This window comes from Hippocampus bargibanti, linkage group LG09 (assembly GCF_051943395.1).
Source record: "Hippocampus bargibanti isolate YZ-2025 linkage group LG09, ASM5194339v1, whole genome shotgun sequence".
Classification (NCBI taxonomy): Eukaryota; Metazoa; Chordata; class Actinopteri; order Syngnathiformes; family Syngnathidae; genus Hippocampus; species Hippocampus bargibanti.
Window position 1 is genome coordinate 78,360 of NC_142742.1, and position 19,230 is coordinate 97,589.

The 19,230-nt window shown below is 46.1% G+C and overlaps 1 protein-coding gene across 1 annotated transcript; it reads left to right on the top strand.

The window, feature by feature from the left end:
- Positions 1-4,817: 4,817 nt before the first annotated feature.
- On the top strand, positions 4,818-13,462 carry foxi2 (forkhead box I2). Its single transcript, XM_089005067.1, has 2 exons — positions 4,818-7,310; positions 8,565-13,462. The coding sequence occupies exons 1-2, from the start codon at positions 6,659-6,661 to the stop codon at positions 9,089-9,091; spliced, it is 1,179 nt and encodes a 392-aa protein (XP_088861193.1). The 5' UTR covers positions 4,818-6,658; the 3' UTR covers positions 9,092-13,462.
- The last annotated feature ends 5,768 nt before the right edge of the window (positions 13,463-19,230 follow it).

Below are 19,230 nucleotides of genomic sequence, written 5' to 3' on the forward strand. Positions count from 1 at the left end.
GCCACGGCAAGGAAGACACAAAGGGAACTTTGACGCCCAGAGACGACGCCGTGGGAGTTGTGAAAACCAAGTTAGGCAGGGGCCCGTTTGAGAAAACGACAAGGTCAGACGTGTTTCGAGATTGACTCGCAAGGTCGCCGGGATGGAAGGGACGTTGGAACCATGGACGTATAGATGGAGAGATTGACATAAGTACCGTGTGATCGGATGGACTGTTGGACGGCAGATGGACACATTTGTACAGAGACTGATATCTGTATAAATGGACAAACAGACAGACCGAACGACAGACCGAACGACAGACCGAACGACCGAACGACAGACCGATTGACAGACCGACAAATAAACAGACACTCAGATGGTCCGAAAGTCAAATGGACGCCGCTCGAGGACTTTGAAAGACAGATGGACGTCAACAGACCCAGCAGTGAGGTCACGTTGACACGTCGCTTCGGTAGACCTGAAGGACGTCTCGTGTTCTTCGCAGCTGTCAGTCCTGTCATCCCCCCTCCCCTCCCTGCAATCTTGTCCAGACATTCCCAATCGCTGCCAGATACCGTTGGTAGCAACTTCATTGCAAGCTGGTCGGCTGCCCAGAGCCATCAGTCAGTGGAACAAAGCCCCCCCCCCCTACCCTCCCGGAGCTCCCACTCCCCCAACCCCACCGTTCTGTCCGGTCCGAGCCTTTCATGGACACATAAAAGACCCTCGGAACCAAACCGGGTCTCTGATTGGTTGGCATCATCAATCAACCGTGCACAAACACCATCAGGATGTGAGGGGCAATAACAACGGTGCTCTTTCCACAATGTGAACACTTCAAGACTCTCACTTTAACTGCTCCTCTCGCGGTTATCTCATGTCGACCTTTTCACACTGCACTTAGTTTTGCAGGTTTTTATTGCCCCCTTGTGAATCTAAACTGGGTATTCTGATCATACCTGCTTTGAATTCATTCTACACTTTGGTTACACTCTCGGTTCACTCAGTCGACTTTGTTCACATTTGACGCGGCGCACTCTTACTCCAGAGTCGGTCGTCATGGCAACAAGCAGATAGGCTCCCATTTAGCGAAGAATGACAGAAAACAAGCATCAGTTGGGCGAAAACGTGGCGGGGCAACCTCATCTTACGTCAAGACTCTGATAGTGACACGCAGTCAGTGTTTGGGTTCCGGTCCATTCGAGGGAGCGAGGTCGCTCCGCAATTGTCGCGTCTGTAATTGTGTTCTCGCTGATGCTCGCGCGGTGGTGCGCCAAGCCAAAATCATTACCAAAAAATGCGTGCGACGCCCTCCCAACGTCTACAGTGGAGAACATCGACTCTCCCAATGACTATTTACTCTGTTTGGGGGCGTCGAGGTTCTGGAGCCAAGAAGCCCGACAGCCAAGTCCTTAAAGAGCCCGCTTCTGCCAAGCCCATTTATTACCCCCTTTTAACACTTGACAAGTCAAGTAAACCTTCTTCCTGGACTGTCAAATAGCTTAAGCGCTTTGCTGAGAAGGCACAGGACGCTAATGCTGAGCACAACCACCCAAAAAACAGTCACTTTGAAGCGCCAGTGGCATCAACGGAGCTTTTCACGGCGAACTTGGGCAAAACCGAAGCTCTGCGGATGAAACGGAGTGCGGATTGGGAGTGTCGGGTTTGAGGCGTTCATACCCGATAAAGCACAGTCAAATATTTCTTTGGAAAAACACACATGCTTAGAAGGAATTTCTGAAAATGATTTGTGTTATCATTTTGGTGCAAGAGTGCCTCGTTGTTGGCCACATTGTAGTTCCAGTTTGCTCTCGAGGGCCGTTATGAAATTGGGGAAACCGTAAGAATGTTTAATCGCCTCCACATATTACGAAGAGAGCGTGCAAGAAAATTGACGAATGGCAAAATTTCAAATTTGAAGTCAAAAATCATGACTGTTCTTGTAGTTTCGTTACGACAAATTAAATATTTGGTTCAGACTTTAGCAAGTATCATGAAATTCAGTTTGACTTACTTTGGCGGTCCGAATAAAATGATGCAGCGGGCCAGATTTGGCCCTCGGCCCGCGACTTTGCACCCCCCCCCCCACCCCCCCTCCTCTCACACACACAAATTTGACCTCACAATTGACGACTTTGAACCGCCAAGCTTCCAAAGCACAGCAAAAGGCTGCCGTCTTCTTTACTGGAAGGCCTGCGGTGCTTTTCTGCCACTTGCAGGCCATTGCGGGTATTGCGTCAATTTGAGCCTTCACTGTCGCCATGGAAGCGTTGCTAACACACAGTGACGTTATTATCTGTGCACTACTAAAAGCTCCAAACATCACCATTACCGCCCACTACGAATAGCCCACACCGTGTGTGTGTGTGTTTGAAAGTGTGTGTGTGTTTATCTGCTCGTGTAAACGGCGACGTCCAGACGAAGGCGGTGTAGGGTTAAAGGGGTGGTTTTGACGTATTACAAGCCCCCTCAAATAGAATTGCACTAAATGAAGTCATTGGACAGGTCCTCAATGCAGCCTAGTGTGCCAAGAAAACAAATGTCAATGCCTCCCAAAAACGTTTTTTTTTTTTACATGAGGTTCAAAAACCCCAACTTTTCCTCCTTCAATGGAATAGACAGAAATTATTTTCAAAATTAATTACATTTTAAAGAATGATGATAATCGGGACGATTCAAAAATGTGTCATGATGAACCAATTCGCTGCCATTGCCAAATTTATTCGGGAATTTAAAAGCGTGACGTGGAGCGCCATTCCCGAATTTGTTTGGGTTTTGTTTTTTGTTTGGGTGCCAATAAAGCGCCGGTCAGACCTATGGCAATGTTTTTGCCTTCTACGAGAGGGAAGAATTTGCGTTTTGTCCATGTTAGCGCTTTGTTATAGCTTCAGCTGTTGTTAAAGCGCTATAAAGTGTCCTTCAGAGTTTTGAAAGGCGCTTATAAATGAAATGTATAATAATAATAATAATAATAAGTATTATTATTATTATTATTATTATTATTATTATTATATGAATCAATGTTTGTCTTGTATTGTATTTTGGACAGCCACCCCCATTTCAAACTAAGATAACTCCAGACCCATATAATTTAGGAATTCACATTTTTCTGATGAAAGAAGAGAGTCAAAGATTTCTAAGGCTGTATTGAAAATTGATGTGGTCCTAAAAGTCAATATTCTATGGATCCTGCAATTTGAGTGAAAATGACCCAAAAAAAACCCTGGCACTGGACTGGACACTGGTTTAAGATAATGATGGGCGCCAAATGTCTTGTGGAAAATGAGTCCTGCTTGTTCACTTCCTCCGAGGCCAAAGAACTTGAGGCGGGTGGAAGGCGGCAAGCTCGTGAACGGTCGAGGTGCTAATGTGTCAACCATGGAGGAAGGGGGAGGGTGGGGGGGTCCTTGGGGTGTTTTTAGACGACAAAGTTCCTGGCGTGTCCTTGATCCCTTCCAGGTCCTTTTCACGGTCGTGAGCGCCAATCGTCATGGGTAACATTGTGGTGCGTTGCTACCATCTGGTGGTGACCGAGCGATACGCAGGCTGACTCGCAACGGCGCTTCACCGCGAGGAGCCGCTAGGGGCCAGTGTTGGCCGACAAATAAGACTCCCCTGCCACGACTTGTTGCACACATGGCCAGCCTTTCACTCCTTCACCAATAAACTGTTTGAGAGTATTTTGACTGACAGAACATTGTTTTTTTTCTGACACGACAAGCACTGAACCGACAAAAAGAAACTGGACTTTTTGATAGAGAGACGTTTTCTTTGGTCTTTTCCATTCTTTTTTCTAATTGGATTTTATTGGATATGCCTTTATTAGTCGCACAGTGGAGAAATTAATCAGAAAAGACGTCACTTTTACCAAAACCACAAGTTGCTGACTAAAAAGCAGCAATTGTCGATTTGTTTAGTTTCGTTTATTAAGCTTTATTTATGTATTTGTTTAAAACTAGTTATTGAATTCTGTTTATTTTACTTCATTTATTTAACTTTATATATTTATTTTGTTTAGTTTCGTTTATTTAGCTATATTTATTTAACTTTATTTAGTTTCATTTATTTAGCTTTATTTAATTATTTGTTTGGTTATTTATCCATTCCTTTATCTGTCTGCTTATTTATTTAGTTTCAGTTATTTAGCTTCACTTATGTATTTGTTTAATTTTATTTATTTCTATTTATTCAACTTTATTTATTTGTTTCGCTTATTTAGCTTTATTTATTTATTTATCTGTCTACTTATTAATTTAGTTTCAGTTATTTAGCTTCGCTTGTGTATTTGTTTAATTTTATTTATTTCTATTTATTTCACTGTACAGTGAGACCTCAACTTACAAACACCTTATCTTACAAACTTTTCATCTTACAAACGTCAAATTTCTGAAAATTAAACCTTATAATAAGCACTATTTTTATAATACACACCCACCACGGCTGGCGGAGTGATCTTCGGCGGAAGCACGCGACCGAACAGCACCAGAGGTTAAGTTACCAACAGTCTTTATGGAAGGTGACTCTCCTTCCATAAGCCATCAACGACCATCAAAAAGGTCAATAAAACTTTATTTTACAGCACAGTTTATTTCTTTCATTACAGTCCTCATGTAATGCGCCTCTCTTTCCAAACAGCAATTCCCTTCGACCTCCAACACCATTCCATCAAGCCATAAATGACCATCACAAATGTAAATAAAGTGACTTTATGATACAATGCAGTGTATTTCTTTCATTACAATACAATAGCACATTTATTATACATACTATAAGGTATGTTGTGTGTAGTTTTAAGGCTTATTTAGTTGAAAAGTATATTTTATGGAAACCCGGGAACAGATTATTCCCATTTTAATGGTTCCCTATGGGAAATTCATTTTTGAGATACACACTTTTAGCCTTACACACTCTGTCTGGGAACCAATTAAGTTCGTAAATTGAGGTCTCACTGTACTTTATTTCGTTTCGTTTATTTAGCTTTATTTATTAGAATCAGAAAACCTTTATTGGTCCCGCAATGGGGAAATTTGCAGTCCACAGCAGCAATTTGAAAGGGAATGGGGGGGGTGTGAAAGGATAGAAAACAAGATATTCTAAGCATAGCAAAAAAATTATGTGTTTGTTTCTCTGTCTATTTATTTACTTATTTAGTTTCAGTTATTTAGCTTCATTTATTTATGTGTTTGTTTGTTTAATTCTATTTGTTCAACTTTATTTATTTTACTTATTTATTGTTTACATTGTACTAAACAAACCCTAAAATTAAGTGAAATTTGGGTGAAATTGACCCAACTGTTGGGAAAAAAGAAATGTTTAGTCACCTCAAAATGTCACAGTAAGTGATGGCAATTCGACCAAATGTGTTCAGTTTTGCAGTTGCAAAATTGGACTCTCCTGCATTTCACAACAAAAGTACAAGTTGTGTTTTGTTTTCTCGCAGGGTGGTGGGTCAGGCAGGCCCTTTTCGAACTGGCTGTTGTTGGCTTGAAAGAGAAGAGTCGCGCAGACACACAGACGGCTTAGTTAATGAGCGTTCGCAGAACACGTTTTCGCGCTGGCCTCCGGCAGACGTTCAACATGTCATCACTCCTCACCTTTGACGGCTCGTCATCTTGCAACGATTAGGAGCCACAGAACCCCCCAACAACTCATTAAATCTCATCCGACATTCGAGCACGCATTTGTCACATTTCATTCGCATTTTTCATTCATTTGCTCGTCGAGCTGCATCGCAATTTTCCATGAGTTGAGGGCCATTTAAAAAAAATGGCGTCTGAAAGACGACATTGGTGTTTTTGTTGTGTGTAGCTAGCGGGATTGTTTTTCGGTGTCTATTTTTATTTCCAGCGTTTAAAAGGACTGCGTTTCACACGTTTAACACAAAAAGAGCAACTCCCCTCCCCTCCATTTCTTTCCCCCTCTTCTCCACGTTTGTGCCACCGCCAATGCAGACGTGCAAAAAGAGCTGTTAGCCTCTCACCTTGTGATTGATTGTGTTGACGGCTCGTTTATGGCTGCCGGCCAGCCTTTCGGGGTTTCTCTGCGGGAGGTTCGACTTTGCCTCGTCGTCTTGTGGTGGGCTGACGAGCTTTTTCGCTGTCGGGACTTGCGCGTTGCGAATCGTCACAAAACGGCCAGTTTTCCTTCGCCAAAGTGGGATGAATAAAAAAAAATCTACAAGAACAAATCGACTTGAAAATGTCATTCATCATCATTTAGGATGAATATTAGTAGAATTGTTGGCATTTGTAACCATATATTTCGAGGGCAGGTGTTGTGGAAGAGAAGTCATATCAATCCAATGTGCGAAAATCTTTTTTTTTTTATATATATATTTATGATTTTGTGGAGCCTGCATTTTTTTCAAGTCCAGAACAAGGCGATTTTTCATTGATTTCAGAGTCGGTTTAGTCGATTTGAAGCTCGCGGCAGGTGAAAGCAAACTTGAGTTTCCTCCCGGCAGATTCGACATGCGGCCCGTCAGGAGTCGACCACGCCCCCTTCGTCTGGCGATTGGCTGGCGAGCTTTTCGCCGTCAGCGGCGTCAAGACAATTCAAACGAGTTTTGCACGGCGGCGCCTGACACTTGTTGCGAGAAGCGGCGAAGAAGAGAAGAGCTCCGAATCCGGTCGGTTTGGCGTGACACACACCACCCCCCCGGCCCCCAACGGGAGTGATGATCGATCCCGAGTCCCACCAGCAGAGCCAGCATCACTCCTCGGCACCCAAAGGCTCCCAAGAGGCCGCGGACATGGCCGTGTACTGCGACCCCCTGGGCGGCATGTACCACCATCACCACCATCACCAGCACCAGCACCACCCCTCCCAGCAGCAGCAGCAGCATCCGCCGCCGCAGAACCTCCAGCCGGCCGCCCAGCGAGCCGCCGGCTTCGGCGTGGCCGACTACGGCTCCCCGCCCGGCCCGTACCTGTGGGGCGTCAACCCGGCCCCGACCGCGGCGGCTTCGCCGTACCTGCACGCCGGCGGTGCCCCCGCGGCTTTCGGTCCGCCGGCGTACGGCTCCGCGCGGCCGTTCCTCGGCGGCGGTTCGTCGGCCTTCGGCGCCGCGGAGCTCGGGTGGCTGTCGGTGGCCGGCCAGGAGGAGCTGCTGAAGCTGGTGCGGCCGCCTTACTCGTACTCGGCGCTGATCGCCATGGCCATCCAGAGCGCGCACGACAAGAAGCTGACGCTGAGTCAGATTTACGCCTACGTGGCCGACAACTTCCCCTTCTACAAGAAGAGCAAAGCCGGCTGGCAGAATTCCATCCGGCACAACCTGTCGCTCAACGACTGCTTCAAGAAGGTGCCCCGCGACGAGGACGACCCAGGTACGTGAACGCAACACTCGCGCCCGCCGAGGGCCGGCTCGCTCGCTCGCTCGCTCGCTCGCTGCTTGCTTGGCTGCTCGCACACTTCTTTCACTTGTCTTGACCGGGACCATTTGACGTCGACATCTCATTTTGGCATTCAGAAAGATTCAGAAAGCAACCGTTCTTACACCCAACCGGAATTGGTCAAAATTGAAGCGACCCTGATTTCTTGCTTCACCGCAAACAATTACCTTTGACCATGCAGTGAGCATCGAACCTAGAAGAAACCCCACCACCCCCCAAAAATTAATTGCTGTCACTCATGTATTAGGTTACAACAACAAAAAATGTCTACATCAACTTAGTTTGAGTTGTGTTTCAAAGGTCATGGCGAGACTTGATTCCACCAAAATCAATATACAATACAATACATATGGATTTAAATGGCGGCATATATATATATATATATATATATATATATATATATATATATATATATATATATATATATATGGGAACCAATGATATTTAAGCTTCTTAAAATAAGTTTCTCAACCCATTGCAAGCCAAACAAATTGTGTACAACCGGGATAGTTTATTAATGTATTTATATTTTACATTTCACTAATTTATTGAACCAGCCGGTTATACATTTTGAAAGTGCCTGCGCATCCAATTTTTTTGCTTGACGAATGATTTAAAATGTATATTTTTTGCTGATCCCTTCCAGGAGGAAATTTTAAACATCACAAATTCACCTGGTACATTTTTTGGAAAATAAAAACACATTATTATCCCCGATTATTATTTTTATTTATTATTATTATTATTTCTGATGTTGGACTGCAAAAGAAAAAAAAATCCAGATTGTTGAAAAAAAAAAGTGAATAACGTGATTTGTTCTTCCAGTTCCCTGCATGGCTTTTTTCATGTAATATTTTTTTAAACGTTACAATAAAGAAAAATAGTACTTGAGATAATACAGTATACTAATATAAATAATAATTAGGCTGTAAACACACAATGCATTCAAATGTAAAACTACGGGTACCCAAGACGGTACCTTGAGGGCCGCCTTCCTGTTGCTTTTTGAGGTCTCCGTCCTCCGACACACCTTGGGATCCGGCTGGGTTTTCTGCAGATCTTGTTCCTGAGCCGGTCAGGTGTGTGGGAGGAGGGTCGCATCTCAAAGGGGCCCTTGAGGACCGGAGTCGGGCACCGCGCTATTAAAAAAAACCACATTCCTGACCGCTGTGAATGTGCGCACTCCAGGCAAAGGAAACTACTGGACGTTGGACCCCAACTGCGAGAAAATGTTTGACAACGGCAACTTCCGGCGCAAAAGGAAGCGAAGGTCCGAGCCCGCGTCGGCGGTCGCCAAGGTGGAGGACGGTCGGCGGGCTCCCACGCCCGAACCCTGCGACAGCCCCCATCTGCCGTCCCCGCCGACCCCATCGGACACGGACCAGAGCCTGAAGACGGCGTCGTGTTTGAGCAACTTTTACGGCAGCATGTCCGCCCTGACGGCGCCTGCGGTGGCCGGCGGGCGACCGGCGGGGCCGCTGGGCCTGCTCAACGAGTTGTCCAGCAGGAACATTGGTGCCTCGCAGGGCCCCTACCACGCGGGGGTCCAAACGGACTCCGCCGGGTCCGAACACGGCGCCGACGGGCTGCACTTCAACCGCGGCGTGTACTACGGGGCCTTCGGAGGGGGGCAGGGCGGACACTTCAACAGCCACTTGTACAACAGCTTCAGCGTCAGCAGCCTGATTTACCCCCGAGATGGGGCGGAGCTATAGGGACCCCAACACACAGACCACTCCCACCCCAGGATAAACTTCCAGACACGTCAGTGAGCACAAGCGAAATCCAAAATGTGCGGTTTTGGCTTGCGAAGAGACCTAATGAAGTGGCTGGCGGTGTCCAAATTTAGCTCCAAACGCAGCATCAAATGCTTCATCTCACAAACCACGACATACATTTGTTTGTATGAGTAGATGGACGATGATGCTATGTTGCTAGCATCTTTTCTTTCTTGAACGTATACAGTCCAGGTGGTTTTCTTTTACAATGTTCGGAAATGTCCAGCTAGTGTCCGAATAAAGTTAAGATCGTTGAAACTTTCGCCAGATAAAGGTCAGCGTGTGGAGTTTGGCTCGATTAAATTTGAAGCAGTTGAGCATTGGCTAGCTAACGTTTCAGAATGTCGAGCTTTGACCGCGTCAAGCTAGGGTATGTCAAGTTTTAGCTCGCTAAAATTTAAAGATGATGAATTTTAGTTCGATGCTAAAGGTGGTTCCGATACATTGAGTTCTGGTGAGGGAAGTTTTAGCTAACTCAAATTTTAGCTAGCTCTGGCTCAATAAAGTTGTTATTTTAAACTTTGACTAAATCAAGTTTAAATGGTCAAACTTTGGCTGATAAAGATGGGATGTCAAGTTTTGGCTAACGTACGTTTCAAATGACGTCAAGCTTTGTCCGGAGAACGGAATTTCAAAATAAGTCGAGATTCGGCAAGGCTCAGACGTGTCAAACTACGACTGTAAAAAGAGCTCTGACCAAATGTCGTTTGGACGTTTTATGCTTCCGCGAGCTCACGTGGGAAGTTTCGGCGGCGATAAAGGGGTAGCGACATTTGCCCATCTTAAGTTCCGATCCGCTAAGCGTTGTCTGGGTCGAGATGTCCAAATTTGGCTCCATCGACGTAACATTTAGCTCACTGGCGTCTTACCTGAGATAAAAAAAAGTCGTACCGGGGCATTTTCACGTGAAAAAACAAAAACAAAAAAGTGCTTCAATTGGCGCCGCTTCATCAACTTGCAAATCATGCGAAGCTCATGGGGGGACTTTTTGTTGTTGTTCAATTTTGGTCGCTGGCTGTCTGACGTGTTGAAACCTGCCAAAATTGCCGTTTGGTTTTTGTTTGGGTCGGGTGGTGGGTGTGGGTGTTGAGAAGGGGGGATTGGTCGCCTCGCATTACCTCACAGAGACGACACGAGACGTCTTGGCATGTAGTAAGGAAGCGTCACACTTTTGATGACTGAAAGCACAGCACGACGACGCCTTGTACAAAGAAACAAAGAAAATCTATTTTTCTAAGCGATCCTTTGCAAATCTTGATGCTATTTATGCAGACGGGCCTTGTTTTTTCTCCTTCCGACTCTAGTTTGATAACAGCAGATGTGTTTTATCAAGCAATCTTGTTTTTCTGGACGTATATGTGCCAATCGCTAGTGTCCAGTATTTGTTTGTTTTTTTTTCCCCTCGGGATTCAATCCATCAACTTTTGTCCGGTTGCCAAGTGTGATGCTTCCAAATAAAGCTCTTGTTGTCATAACAATCCTTTGATATTTGCAATATGTCGTCGCCGGTCTCGTGAAGACGGGCAATTTGAATGAATGATAATTATCGAGCTATCTAGCTACCGATTGAGCTATTTATGTAGCTATCTATCTACTGTATCTAGCTAGCTAGCTAGCAATCGAGCTATCTAGCTAGTGATCTGTCTAGCTAGCGATCGAACTATGTAGTGATGTAGCAATGGAGCGATCTAGCCATTGAGCTATCTAGCAATCTAGCGATCGAGCTATCTAGATATCGTGCTATCGAGCAATCTAGCGATTTAGCAATCTAACAATTGAGCAATTTAGCGATCTATCGATTTAGCGATCTATCGATCGAGCAATCTAGCGATTTAGCAATCTAGTGATCAAACTATCTAGTGATCGAGCTATCTTGCAATCTAGCAATCTATCAACCAAGCTATCCAGCAATCTATCGATCTAGAAATCTAACGATCTATCTATCAATCGATCAATTGTTTTGTTTTTTTTAACAGTGGGAGGACGGCAAAAGTGCTCTTGTCGTTTGTCCCATGTCTTTCGTCTTTCCGTCCGTTTGTCCTCTCGTCAATTAGGGGCTTGGCTTCACCCATATTGTTAGCTTTTGATGGTTAGCATTAACCAAAATGGTTATCTGTACAATCCATACAATGCCCCCTTTTGGCCGAGATTAATAGCTCTTAGATAAGGAATCAACGTTTTGTTGATTGTTATCAATCAGGGAGGTATGAGCCAGATACTTTGATATTCTTGTCGGGAGTCACGTCCTAAAAATCTGCTTGATGTCCCGTAAATTGTCAAGAATGTTCCCAGCCTGGCAACGCTTTGACCCAATCGTCTGCCAACTTGGCAATTAGAGAAGATCGACTGACCCGGGGTCTGTTTGACCAGCTTTCATTGGTCACTGGTGAGGCCCCTCGCAATCCCCCCCCCGTTGTCTACCTTCCTCATTTGGCGGCGGGCGCCATTGTCAAGGCGCTTGGGAAGCGGGTGCAAATCGGGCCCGGGGTGAAGTTTCGTAGGTCGACGTCCTCGAAAGACCCCGCCTGAGCTGTCACCTTGTTCATGGGGGAAAGGGGCTTCAAAATAAATAGCCAATGTCAGAACATGAAGGATCATCAGCGGCCATTTTGGTCATCCTACACAAGACTAAAAAATTGCTTAGAAGTGTCGAAAGTCATTCGTTCCAGAAACATTTTAATATCTATTTTTACGAACACAATTTCACATGTAAACAGCTATTTATCTACTGTATCTATCTAGCTATCTATGTAGCTAGCGATATGTCTAGCTATCGAGCTATTGATCATGAATACAACATCTTTCTTTGTTGTCGACGAGCACATTGTGGCTTTTTTGATGAATGTTTTCATTCTGGCGACTTTTGGCATGGATTTGTTTTCTTGGTGGTCGACATTGCTTTTGACAAATACGGTGAGACCTTGGCTTACCAACCTCATTGGTTCCCAGAAAGTGTGTGTAAGGTGAAAAGTGTGTATTCCAAACATTAATTTCCCACAGGAAACCATTAAATTGAGAATAATCCGTTCCCAGGTCCCCATAAAACATAATTTTCTATGAAATAAGCCTGAAAACGACACAAAATAGACCTTATTTTATGTCTAATAAATGTGCCATGGCATTGTAATTAAGGAAATAAACTGTACTGTCTAATCAAGTGGTTTGATTGACCTTTGTGGTGGTGGTGGTTGATGACATTCGAGAGAAGTTGCCGTGCTTTCTCGGCGATAACACCCTCACTCACACTGTGCCCTGTTAGCTGCTTTTTGTTCATCCAAGTCAACAGAAGTTGTTCAACGCTAAATCACACAAACGCACACCTGGTTGGTGTTTTTGGATGATCTCCTTCTCCTGCATTTTCTTTTGTGTGTTATAATGGCAAAATGACTCCACTGGATAACAAAGCATGTCTGCGCTCAAAGAAAGGGGGTGAGCAAAACTAGTCTGCCGGCCGCCGTGGCGTTGCGTGGTTTGGTTCATCTGCTGAAAACTAGTTGGTTAGCCAAGATGATCTGCTGGCCAATTTCATGTTCGATGGGCGAAAAGTTGGTGAGCGAGAGCATCCGTAAGCTGAGCTTTTGTCTTCTTCTCATGAATATTTCCTGACAAGAATATCTATCTCCAAATGATATTGAAGTCTTTTTTGCGTTGTGTGACAATGCGTCCGCTTGACAGCTTCCTCCACCGCCCGAGTTTGGCGGCGGAGGAAGCGCCTCCGGCAATCCAGCCTTCTTCTCGCCGCTTCTCTCCGTGACGCGTGCGGCCGCAGGTGCGAGACACGCTTTGTTGATCATAATCCCCCCCACCCGGCGGAGAAGCTTTGAGCCCTTTTGCTCATGAGATCCGACAGGCGGAAAAATAATGACTCGCACCTTCACCCGCAGATGACCCGGCCGGCTCCAATTGGCCGGCTCCGCACCGCAGCGGCAGCCGCTTAGCGCTTAGCGCTTGATTGAGGCGCTTCCCCGATTGGCCCGCCCCATCCGCTTCCACTTGGAAACGTTTCTCGATGGTTTGAGCTTCTGGGACGTCCCACCAACGTTCGCAAACAAAATGTCAAAGAGCTCAACACGGGCGGCGCCAACAAGTAAAGAGGCGCCGCGGGGGGCCCAGCGAGGCGTGTTGGGGTTTGATCCCGGCAGGGCAGGTGGGCGGACACTCAAATATTGTCAGGTGGGAGTGCCCCCCATTGTCAGCGGGGAACCCGTCCAGTGGAATGTGCATCCATGGCACACACACACACACACACACACATATAAACAGACATCCCATATCCAAACACAGACAGACTTTTAATTGCGTGTTGCGGATCACTTGACACGGCGTATTAAGCTATTAGCCCCCCCCCCCCCACTACATTAATCGACATTGTGCGCGACAGGACTGTTGTTGGTCCGGCTAACCCGCCACCGGCCCCCCCTGGCCTCAACATTGGGCAACGGGGGTGCGCCCAGAAATTGGGGGTCGGGGGGCTGATCGGGGGTCAAGTTGAGGCAAACCGGTTCTTGTTGCTCCCCCAGAAAACAAGAAAACAAACTGTAACACCCTCAGTGCGCTCATCTCGCTTTGACAAAAATATGACTTTGCGCCTCGCGCAACACCGAGTGACCCCCCCCCCCTGCAATGCATTATGGGTCAGAGGGGGAAACCGTACGACTGAAGCTTGTTCGAAACGAGCGTTGGGGTTTCCTGCGGCTTTGCGGGCGTGTCTGCTTCAGGCTGTTTGTTTCAGAAGACCAAATGTCATGATGCCAAGTGAAACTCGCTATTGGGGTTGATTTTGTTGTATTCCGTTAAATGTTGTCCTTGAGCCATTTGACTTGTGATTTTTTGGTGGACTATCATCGTAAAAAGTGCCGCAAATTGCAAAGTGGCTTTCCGGCCTGAATTTTTTTTACAAATAATTGCTGACACTGGATTGATTGCTTCAAAGCAGCAGATGAGCACCGTGGGTTTTTTTTGGGGGGGTTGAAACTTTTTGCCTGTACTTATCATAGAATTGTCTCCCAAAACTCACTTTTAGGTTGGATTTTATTCCCCCGAATTGAATGTTTTGAGACAAAAGCTAAAAAGGGCGTTTGTATGGCTTTTCAGGTGGAAGTCTCCAACGTAACCTACAAATGACGCTGTGGGGACCAAAAAGTCTGGCAAAAAGTGTGTCACTATGGAAATAATTGCTAACACACACACATGGAAGGACAGACGTAGACTTTCTCCCTCCGTCCTCTAATCCAGCCCCCTCTGAGCTCGGGGGGGGGTCTCAGTGAAAAGTTCATCCAGAGGACGAGAGCAGCCTCCGTGGAAAAGTAGGAACTGGCTGATTGGCGGGGTTACGGGGGGGTTACCCGTCGGGCGACGTTCCGGGGTCACTGGTTGGGGGCGGGCGTTTTGGGGAGTATGACCCATTTTGGGTTTCGTACCAGGATAAGAAAGGACAAAAGACGGAAGGTCCACTTTGTATGTTTCTCCAACCTCCTGGAACCTTTCACACAGCGGCAGGTATGCCCCCCCCCCAAAAAAAAACCCCCCGCCGGCCCCTTTCACACAATCGAGCAAGATGAAGGATAGTGAAAAATGACGGGTCGCTTTCAAGGGCACTCTGTACCCCTAATCTAGCTTTCAACTGTTATCTTCTACGCAGCCGGCGGGAAATTCCATCTCGGCCCCTTTCACGCCGTCAGGCCACATTGGAAAAACATGACAGCTTTGGCGTTAAAGGGAACTCCGCTGCGTCCTTTTGCTCAGCTGTTCTTTTGTCCTCTCAAGTAAGGAAAGTTGCCAGTTGTCACCGTCCCCCTTTTCCCCCCTTTTCGGCCCCTTTGAAAAGATTTCTTGAATGGGGAGTGGAAAATGCCTAAACCCAACCCGATTGCTGATTTTGCCATCTTTCCAGACAGACGATGTGTATTTCTTCCAGTCCGCGTTGACCCCTTTTGCACAGGATGACAACACTGGCGGGAAAAAGTGGACTTTTTACAGGCTGCGTGAAAGGGGACTAATCATCACATTCCTTTTTAAAAGCCTCCGTCACAAGGGCCAATGAGACGAGAGACGACGGGACAAACATGTCTTTGGTGGGCTCACCTTTGTCCCTGCCATTGCCCCTCAGTACCTTTCACGCAGTCTCGAACAAAGACGGCTTGCGGACCTTTTTTTTTTTGCCGTGTCAAAAGGCAGCTCAGGACAGCGTGTCCGACCACTTGCACAAAGCGGACACCCCGTCCTCCCCAATTTAGATCCGTTTCTCAAACCTAGCGTAACCCCTTCCCCTCTTGCACATTGTGTGTGTGTGTGTGTGTGTGTTTGTTTGTGTACGCAGCGGCACAATGGTGGGCCGTCACCATCGTGCTACTTGCTTGTTATGAAGTAAACGTCGCCTCTGACCTTGCAGGAGGACCCGTCTGGAGCCGCCGCGATAACGCACGCTCGTAGCGACATGCTAGGAGGATGGTGACGAACTGTAAAAATATCAAGAGGACAAAAAAATATTGTCAAAAGTAGCCGGCTGAATGTTAGCTGGATAGCTTTTGGCAATCTGGCTATTAGCTAGCTAGCCAGCTTTCTATATATTTGAATTACTTCTGGGTTGAGTGAACGCTGGCGCGTGTGCCTGCCGCTGCTCTCCCACAGAAAAACTGGTCATGTGACGGTAAAGTGACCTTGAGAGTTTTGAAAGGCACTTAGAAATGAAATGTATTATTATTATTATATACATATATATCAATACATACAAAGGAAAATGGAGACCCAAATATGTAAATGTGTTATTAGTCAGAAAAATAGCTAAATAATAATCAGCTACAAATAATGTTTGTATTTATATGTATAGTATCGGGCTTCCTCTCTTTGCGTGAATCTATTTTGGTCCAAACAAGCCTCCGTAGTTGAAATTGACAAAAACCTTTCTGCTCCATCACAGGTGTCCAAGTGGAAGCCCGGGGGCCAAACCTGGCCTGCCACATAATTTTATTTGGCCCGCCAAAGCAAATTAAACTTGATGCTCGCTAAAGTCTGAATCCAAATTTCAAATCGCCATATGTAAACCACAATAACTGTCATTATTTTTGACTTCAGATTTGAAAAGTAGTCATTCAGTCATTTTTTTGTCATATGTGGAGGGGATGAAACATTCTAGTAGCTTCCCCAAATTCATAACGGCCGCCCCCGAGAGGAAACCGTATCTACTAATCCGGCAAAAAACAACTTTGACACCCCTGCGCTACATGATTAGCAACACGTTGCTAACATGCTTGACTTGTTAGCAAGAAGCCCGGGACGACCCAAGCTGGAAAACGGCAACCCTGCGGAAGGCCTCCGGAAGGCCTGCGGAAGGCCGTCAGTGGCGCAGGTGCAATCTCAGGCCAAGCGCGACGCTCCGTCAGCTTCGCGGCAGGCCAGCAACGGAGGCGGGGGTGTTTGATTTGGGGAGGGGGTGCGCTTCCTCTGCCGCCCGTTTGGACAGAAAACTGGAAGCGTGCCAAGGGCAGCGAAGCAGGCCGAGGTCGCTTCGAGCAGCGGGGGGGGGGGGGGCGGCCCTGAACTCCAGATGACCAATCCCCATTGGGCCTCGCACCCCCCGACAGCCTCTACTGCTGCCCACTCATCTGCTTTTCTGAATGTGTCCGGACGCTTCTTGATCGGCCGTCAAGGTTCCGACAGAAAGTTTTTAGCCACCAATTTCCCCCGATCTCCTGACCAGGTGGCGCCCCCTCCTGGCCCGCGTTCACACCATCAAAATGTTTCAACATCTTGACAGAGTTCTCGCGCCCCTGCATGAACTCCCCAGGAAAAATTAAGTAAAAAGAGCCCCCCCCCCCCCCCCCCCCAAGCACCTTTAAAAAGCGTGCTAGCGTGTGAGCTAAGCTGCGCCGCGCGCGATACGGCAGCTACTAAAGGAACCTGTAATAAAGCGACGGCTAATTACGAGGGTGGGCGTTCTTCGGGTGTCTTCTTTGCGGTGATTCATGCTGCAGTGGAGTGTCATTTGCCTTTCGGCACATTGTTGACACTTGAAACAGCAGGTTTGGGGCTTCCACAATTTTAGCTTTGGTGCGTCACCTCGTGTTTCGAACGCATGCAGCCCAAAATCAACAAGTTGCTCATTTTGAGGTTTTTTAAAATCTTTTTCTGCGTTTCAACAGGATGTACGGACAACCCTTGGGTTTCAACCATAACCCGTGGCAGAAACCTGTTCAAAAACTGATTTGTTCGAAAACCGAAACATCACTTCCCAATATAATCAATGTAAATATTTTTAATCCGTTCCGAGTCTAGAAAACAACTTTTTTTAAGCACCTTTAAATGATTTTATAGGATAAACGGTATACACATGTAATAATAGAGCAAGTCATACCTCAAAAGCCATCCGTTTAAAATTGCATTCACGGTTTAGTTTAAATCAGCTATTTTATTATTTATCATTTATTTATGTTTCTGTGTATTCTTCTTTTAATTGTAAAGTGTCCTTGGGTGTTCTGAAAGGCGCTTGGAAATGAAACGTATTATTATTATGTAAAATAATATTTTGTTTTCATTTTCACAAATTTTAACATCAACGTTGGAATTGAAAATATGACGTCAAGCGCCATTCCTGAATTTGTTCGGGTTTAATTTTTTTCTTTTGTGGGTGCCGATAAAGCGCTGGCAATGGGCAACATTTTCCTTTTGTCCATGTTAGCGCTTTGTTGCAGCTTCAGTTGTTGTTAAAGTGCTATATCAATCAATTGTATTTTGTACATCTGCCCCCATTTCAAGCTCATATAACTCCAGACCCATATCATTTAGGAATGAACTCGTTTTTTCGGATGAAAGAAGAGAGTCTAGGATTTCTCACGCTGCATTGAATGTAGATGTGGTCCTAAAAGACAATATTGCGTGGGTCCTCCAATTTGAGTGACAATGACAAAAACCCTGGCACCGGAGCGGCACATTTTGGCACGTTGTCTGCCAGCGAAGGACTTAATCAATTCAGCCGCAAAAGTATCTGCCTTTGCAGCGCCGTAGGTCACAGAATCCAGGAAGGGAAAAGTTCCCATCATGCACCTCCTCGCCCCCTCTGAGAACAAGTCGGCCTCGCAGCGACGAGACGTCTTGCGTGGAGGTTGTGGCGTGGCGGCACACACCGCACACCGAGCAGACATCAAAAGGCAGGTGGAGTGAAAGCATGAAATTACAGTCAAAGTGTCAATGACGCTTTAAAAGTCGGTCGGGCAAGATCGAGCCCGTCGGCGTTGGAACCAGAAGAAAAAGACCAAAGGGGCGGCGACGCTACTAATTCCTCCGTTTAATCAGAGGCCCTTAACGCCTCGTCGACTGGCGACTGGATTTGATTCCTCCAGGCTGCTGCTGCCGCCGCCGCTCGTTCTGCTTCTTCTTCTGGAAGAGGAACGCATCCACTTTTCTTCTCCTCCCCACTGGCTGGCACGCCCCTTTTTACCACTTGTGATTCATGGACGTGTGTAATGAAGCTTAAATACTCCTCAACGTCTCATTTACTGCCGCTTCAAAGAGGCTCCAAGTGCACTTAGCGCAATTTCTTTTCCCTCCCGTGCTGGAGGAAAAAAAACAATGTTGATATGTTGAAGTTGCTCTGTCGCCGCCATAAAAGCGAGGAGCATAAAAATGATAATACAGGTAACAGCTGACTTACGACCATCTCGACTTACGACCAGGACCTCCAGACCCTCTTTTTTTTTTTTTTTTAATTCTACGCCTGGGACCGCTACGCGTAGGACAATTTGGGCCAGCCAGCCAGCATGTCAGTCTCGCACAGCAATCGGCCGTGTGATGGCACCACAGGGGGGAGTTTGCCAGTCATTTCGCCTCAGAGTCTCTATTCAACATTTGGAATGGATTTCGACTTACGACCGTTTGGTCGGAAGGGGACTCGGTCATAAGTCGGATGTTAACTGTGTAAATCATAAGAAGAAGAAGAAGAGATAATGCATATACAAATAAAAACATTATTTGTAGCTAATCATTAGTTCAATAGTTTTTTGATTTACTACCACATTTTTGGGGGGTCTGTTTTCCTTTGTATGTATAGGAATATAAATACAATACAAGACAATGTTTTA